This window comes from Sitodiplosis mosellana, unplaced genomic scaffold, assembly GCF_009176505.1.
Source record: "Sitodiplosis mosellana isolate CC-2019 unplaced genomic scaffold, AAFC_SMos_1.0 Smas_scaffold_6150, whole genome shotgun sequence".
Classification (NCBI taxonomy): Eukaryota; Metazoa; Arthropoda; class Insecta; order Diptera; family Cecidomyiidae; genus Sitodiplosis; species Sitodiplosis mosellana.
Genome location: NW_022601391.1, coordinates 1,402,372 through 1,409,522, shown reverse-complemented (window position 1 = coordinate 1,409,522; position 7,151 = coordinate 1,402,372). Strand labels below are relative to the sequence as shown.

Sequence of the window (7,151 nt, the reverse complement as noted above, 5' to 3'; positions counted from 1 at the left end):
GTTTATCGCCCCAACTGGCAATGTCACCAACATCACATTCACCATTTCCACCGCCATTCGGTGGCGTACCTTATAGCCAATTGGAAATGCTCGAGGCAACTCATCGTGGCCTACACAAATTTAATCCACGTCATCACGATGAAATCGATATCGAAATCGGCGATCCGATTTATGTGCAGAAAGAGGCGGACGATTTATGGTGCGAGGGTGTCAATTTACGTACAGGCCGACAAGGCATATTCCCATCGGCATATGCTGTCGATTTGGAATACAATGATTTCGATCCGAATGCACAAAAAGTGAAAAAAGAGCGGTATTTGCTCGGTTATATGGGTTCAGTTGAGACAACCGCACACAAAGGTACCGGCGTTGTTTGCCAGGCCGTGCGGAAAATTGTCGGCGAATGTGGCGAATCGCCAAGCATTCAAGTTTGCATTTTGGAAATATCAGACCAGGGATTACGTATGGTTGAACGCGCATCATCATCATCATCTGTAAGCTAATCACCTCTTCTTGGCTTTTATGAACTTCTTTTCCGGAATGGAAATTATTGGTTTTTTGTTTGTATTTTCTGTCTTTGTAGAGCAAGGATAAGAAGGGACCATGCATTGATTACTTTTATTCGCTCAAAAATGTCTCATTCTGTGCATTTCATCCACGAGATCATCGCTATATTGGATTCATCACAAAGCATCCGACAATACAACGTTTTGCGTGTCATGTTTTTAAGGGACAAGAATCAACAAGACCAGTAGCAGAGGCCGTAGGGTAATTACAACTCATTTATTTCTGTAGCGAAAGCCAAATCCTTCGAAAAATTTTGACCGTTTCTTTTTTCTACTTGTTTTCCCATTGAACAGCCGTGCATTTCAACATTTCTATCAGAAGTTTATCGAAACGGCTTATCCTATCGAAGATATTTATATTGAGTAAATGTGAAAAGAATGTGACTGTCGTAACTATATCACTTTCACAAGTTTCAATAGTTTAATACTTACATGGAACGACACAAGTAGCCAAAAGAGAAACAAAACAAAACAACAACTAACATGAATGTACTTATTTACGAATTAAGTGTATGATTTCTTCTTTATATTCGGTATGTCTAGTCTCATTTATGATTTCTCGTCGAAGGCGACATTGTGGAAAGATACTTTTACGGGAAATGTTCTACTTTGATTTTGAAAAACAAAGAATAGTTCTGTTTTTCTTTTAAAATGATTTATCCTTGACATCTAACAGATGAAAAAGTTTCGAATTATTATTATTTTCTATAGTGAACTATTTCTAACTTAAGTAAGAGTATAAAAAGGAAGAAATTCTCTTGCAATTTGAATCGATTATCACCAAGTTCATCAAATCACACATCAATGCTCATGCTCATGCAATCATCTCACCGAATTTTCTCTCGTTCAATTTGATGTTATACTCGTCCGCTACTCTCTCGCTGCTGTGTCTGCCAATCGCAACATTATTTCGTTAATATATTTGACTGTTGACATGTGAAACGCAAATTGATCGGAACCAACAACAGGACAAAACCAAGAAAAAAAGAACAAAAACAAAACAGAAAGAAAAAAAAGAAAGAAAATATCGCAAAATGTGGAATATATATTTTTTTATAAGTATATTTTGAATGAATCCACATCCAAAAATCAAATATATTTATGAATCTTATTTTTGGACTTGATCAAATTATCTGAGTTCAAACCGATCGCAAGATGTTATACAATGGATCCCTGACAACTAACTTGAGAGTCAATTTGCTTGAAATGGCAAAACTTCTGTTTGCTGAATCGGTTCTAATTCATTCACCAAAAGATGAAACCAAAGACTTGGAAATTGAATCAAAATAAATGTTATAATGTCTTCATCGATGATTTGATGAGGGTATTTCTAGAAAATTCGCTCTATTTTGAAAATGAATCGACATTTAAGTTGGTTTTGCTCATTTTTATGTTGCATTTTCAATTGTGTACATTGATAATGACAAAAAAACAAAAACAAAAACACAACAAAAATACATATTATCAAGTAAAAGCAGAAAATATAATAATAATATTAGTAAACACATATAAAGCTATCACGAACAGTAAACACTCACGTTGGGCTAACTTTGGCCAGAGTTATGTTTTAGATGGAAGGATTGTTGTTTGAAAAGATTTTATTAAGTGATTTTGTATTCAATACTTTGCTCTGACTTGAATCGTTGGCTTCAATAATATTAAAACACATGTAGCAATAAATACGATATTTAATACGACGTGTGGTGAACAGGAAGAGTGCATTGGATGAATGAATGCAAACACTGATTTCAGAAAATAATGAATGTCATTGTTGTGGTTGCGTTAATTGGCATTAACTGCATTAATTGTTCTGTAATGAACAGTGAACAGTTGCTGCAATTGTCAATTAATGTAACCATGTTGTTTTGTAGCGAAGATTGATTAAAATTTATGGATTATGCAATAAGTGGTCAATCATTAAGCATTCTTTATTTGAACCAACAACAACAAAATATTTAACGTTCACAAAGCCAAACAAAAATTTATCAAATACATTTAATCCATGAACAACATTTACCATACTAGTCTCATCACAATGCATACATTACCATTCACAAAAAACGAATTGCAATAAAGAAAAAAAATGGCAATCTCACAAAATTTTATTGATTTTTTTATTTCTGCATGGCCATTTGTTGTTGCTCGTGTGCGACATTGTGCATTCATTTGGTTGTTGTTTCATTTTCTGTTTGTCAATGTTTTTAGCTTCCATCTTAGTGACTAGTGGTCAAACATCGTTGGCCGACGAGCTGAGCTCAACTGCGATTGGCATTCATCATCAGCATTCAATAAATAGTGCATTGTGCCAGCGAACATTGCTCGCACGCAAGTGTGGTTATATACTAGATGAAGATTCAAGCCCGGACTCGGATCGGTTGCACAGTTTGGGCGACGTTGACAGTGGACACAGTACAGCACATTCACCCACTGACTTGAAAAGTTTATCGCCCCAACTGGCAATGTCACCAACATCACATTCACCATTTGAACCAACAACAACAAAATATTTAACGTTCACAAAGCCAAACAAAAATTTATCAAATACATTTAATCCATGAACAACATTTACCATACTAGTCTCATCACAATGCATACATTACCATTCACAAAAAACGAATTGCAATAAAGAAAAAAAATGGCAATCTCACAAAATTTTATTGATTTTTTTTTCTTTTATATTAGAGGTTTAATAGTTTCTTTCTCGGTCATACTGGAAAACATCGAAGAATCCAAATCTCTTGGTATAACTCATAAAATATATAATTTTATCCCCAGCTTGGAGCCCCTGTTGGAATCACCTCAACGTTCTTCGATCATCATATAGATTGATCTTTTTCATAAAGATTTGATTTTGAAGATTCAACGCAATTTAATCACTGCTGCTACATGCAAATAATTTTTTTTTGTGAGAATGGAGATTTTCAAATATCTGGATCTAAAGTCATTTTCTCAGGTACAACAAATAATATATCCAAAATTTAATTTATATATAATCATTAAATTTAATTTTGATTTCATCAACACTGTTGACTGACGATTATTGCGAGAGAGTGTTTGTTTTTGAAGATGTTGCCGAATTCTATTGTGCAAAAATCGACGGGGAAATCACTCTTTTTCACCTAAAAGTAATAATTGGAGAAAAAGTAATTTGAAAAGTATTGTAATTGAAAGAAAAAGAAATAATTGTAGAGGTAATATTTGACAGAAAACCATATTTTGGATGTTATTTTTTTGTCAAAAATAACATTTTCTCTAACTATTACTTTTGAGTGAAAAAGAATTGAAAAGAGTGATAAAAATACAATTATAGTCTGACTGATCGTTCGTTGTGCGCAAAAAAAATGCAGCGAGAGATGCGCGTGACGTATCGAATGATTATTTCATTGTTGATATAACCATCTTAAATTTATTAGCTTTTTTGCCTTTACAATCGATTCCAAATTGATCAAAGCTGTTTTGTTTTGCCCATTAAACACATTTTAATTAGACTTCCGAATTTTCGATGTTAATTGAGAACGGCCATTCAGTAGTTTTTCTCGTGTTTTTTTTTACATTAAAATACTTTGATCTACTACAAAAACTGTTATAAAATGAATTGTTAACTTTGCATTGAATTTCGAAATCAATATTATTTGAAAGTGTATATAAAAAGGTTCTTTTAAAGCGCAAATGAGTTATTAAATTGAGTCTCCTTTGATCTGATATTTTGAGACATTCATTGAGCACGGAAACTTCGTTCTCTGCATTTTTTTCTGCAACAAACTAGATGTTGATAACAATACTGGGCATTCCCGTTTCTTAACAGCTGTTTGCAAAAATCGTCACTTTTCATTTATCCTTACCTTTCTTCAATGTTGGTAAAGTCTCACCTTTACTTTGAATTGCATTTTATTTTTGCTAAGGAAAAAAAGTGAAACAACAGCATTGTTTTGTTTTTAATTTTCACATTTATTGCTTTATACTGAAGTGAAGTGAAAACATAGAAATACATAATACACAATAACTTTCTGTAAAACTTAATAATGAGATACACTGAAGAACTAACCGATTTTTTTTTAACACATTGATTTGCATAAATTTTCTGTTTCACTGTTTTACTTGCATTTGCCGAATACACAGTTTTCATCATGTTTAACTGTTAAAATTTTCAATGCCATTGATCCTCATATCAAATGTTCTCTACTTCATTTTTTTTTCGTTTTATTTTCTTCGCAGTTTTTGCCTTAGTCGCTAAAAATACCGACAAAATATTTATTTACAATAAATTAATTAGAGTTAATAAAAAGAGAAAGGTGAAACACACAGGTAAAATAAGATCTAAAAAGAAGGTTCATTTTTGGGGTTGAACAAAATATGCGTAAAAATCATATAAAATAAAAATACGAAAAGTATAAATAATAATGCAATATTTTACGTGTAATGAAAATAAATTAGGAGGAGTGGATATGTTACGCTGGGTCTTGACCATATGGAGTTATTTTGAAAGGTTTGTTAACTATTTTGAATGAACACAGCAATTGATTTGTAAAGTCATTGAAAAAACAAATTGGAAAACGGACAAACTAATATTGTGATTTAAAAAAATAGAGAGGAAAGTTGCAAGAAAAGAAAACATTGTGATTTTACGGAATTAAGTGGTTGCAGTGATTTAATAAACAGTAACTAACTGATGTTTAAATTCGAACACTAGATAAAACATCCATAATGGAACCACTGGAAAGAGATTATATAGTATACATTTTTTTTATTCACATTTTTTTAAGCTTTTTTTTATATCTCCTTATTTTAACTAACATACATCTACATCAGAAAAAAAATTATGCCTGTATTATTTATTGTTCAAATGTTTAATCATTTGCCTTGCTCATTTGATTCATTGCCTTGCATTTGTTTTGTTATTGTGTTTACTCACTTCCCTCTTGCAAAATGATTTCAGAATGATTGTTTGCTTCTTTTAGCTTTCTCACAACTCTTTTTGATAGAAAATGTTCTACTAGTTTTTTTTATTCTGTTATCTGGATGTATACGTACCATTGTGAATGGCGTGTATGTGTGTTTTGAAACATATGAAAGAAAAGTGTATGTGTGATTCGTTTTAACAGGGGGGGGAGGGATCATTTAACAGCCGGGATGTTTGAGCTTACCAATAGCATTGGTTAAATGTAACAGTTCTGTGTTCATTTGTGAAACAAGTGTTTCAAGTTTGTCGACCGAATCCAAGATTTCGACGCGTTCTGTGTGTGGATTGAAACGAACTTCGAATGGTCGTGACATGCTTGATACCCAGCGACGGAATTTCTCTTTGGCATCTTCGAAGCTCTCTGCCACATAGTAGATTGGTTGGTATTCTTGATCTTGATAGGGTTGAACGGCTGTGCTGGCCGGTTCGAATGCGCGCAATTCAGGCTTGCCACTCAATGCATGCAATAATTCCCCATATGACGACAACAAACCAGCACCATAGGCTTTGACATCAGTGCTGCCAGTTTCTTTGCAGAGACCGAACTCAACGGTGAACCAGTAGACCTGTTCGAATAGAAGAAGGAAAAGAAAAAACACACACGAAATTAGTACTTTCAATTCAAAACCCATTCATTGTTTGAATTTGTGAATTGTTTACGATAACACGTTGTTGTTGTTGTTGCTGATTTTTTTTGTTCGCGTTCGATTGTGGTGGAATTGGATATGCATCTTTGATTTCAATACGAATGCGATACGCTTTAGTGATTTCATTCACCTTCAATGCGATTGCATCGCGTATGCAGAGAGCTCGATATTTATAACCATGCTGATTCATAGAACTATATCGATCGATCGTATCAATTTTGCCCCATCAATGCCTCGCCACTTCAATGCAAATTGAAAAAACGCAGAAATATATATATATATCATTTGAGGCAATTAAATGCAATAATTAATGGCGCGTGCGTGTGTGTGTGCACATGGTGCACGTCTAAGCGATTAAGAATTTTGAATCCAAAAGGTAAATTAACCGGTAGAGCAGTTCCGTTTCACACTCAAACATTCAACTACTATCATTGGATTATGTACGCATCGTGACATGCTCCACACAGTCTTAACGGGCTCCAATATCGTTATGAATTTTATTTTTCGTTTGAATTTATTTGGTTTCGAAATGCATATTTAATTATCCGAATTTTGTCTTGTGTGTTTGTCTTTATTCGAATGATTATGAACGTGCGCACATGGTAATAGTAACAAGTAGGTTATTCACATTTCGGCTTTTGATAGCAAAATAAACAAGTGACCAAAACTAAAGCCAAAAAATGGTATTCAGTCGTCGACGTCGCCATCGTCGTGGTCGTCGTAGTAGGTAAGACAGAGTCGAACAACATACAGATAAACAAAAAACGCTTCAAAATCAAACAGAAACCGAAGCAAAAGAAGAAGAAGAAACAAAAGCCGATAAATCTTTACATATGCTACGAACCAAGTTATGCCAAAGTGGTTTCTCTTTCATCTCATTCGTGCTCACTCACTCCCTCTCTCTCTCTCTCTCTCTCTCTCTCTATCTCTATCTCTCTCTCTCTCTCTCTCTCTCTCTCTCTCTCTCTCTCTCTCTCT

The 7,151-nt window shown here is 33.8% G+C and overlaps 3 protein-coding genes across 3 annotated transcripts in view; 2 read left to right on the top strand and 1 right to left on the bottom strand.

The window, feature by feature from the left end:
- The window catches only part of LOC129574035 (JNK-interacting protein 1), a gene marked incomplete in the record, with an annotated part of 2,784 nt that extends 1,743 nt beyond the window's left edge, over positions 1-1,041 (top strand). The window contains 3 exon segments of the mRNA XM_055455342.1: positions 1-494; positions 584-768; positions 861-1,041. Of these exon segments, the coding sequence (XP_055311317.1) occupies positions 1-494; positions 584-768; positions 861-933 (752 nt within the window).
- LOC129574036 (maternal protein exuperantia) overlaps positions 1-7,151 on the top strand; it is a 249,156-nt gene that overhangs the window by 131,123 nt on the left and 110,882 nt on the right. The window lies entirely within an intron of this gene.
- LOC129574031 (tyrosine 3-monooxygenase) overlaps positions 4,494-7,151 on the bottom strand; it is a 15,087-nt gene continuing 12,429 nt past the window's right edge. Inside the window, exon 9 of the mRNA XM_055455335.1 lies at positions 4,494-6,092. Within this exon, the coding sequence (XP_055311310.1) occupies positions 5,685-6,092 (408 nt within the window). The 3' untranslated portion in view covers positions 4,494-5,684. The remainder of the gene's footprint in view (positions 6,093-7,151) is intronic.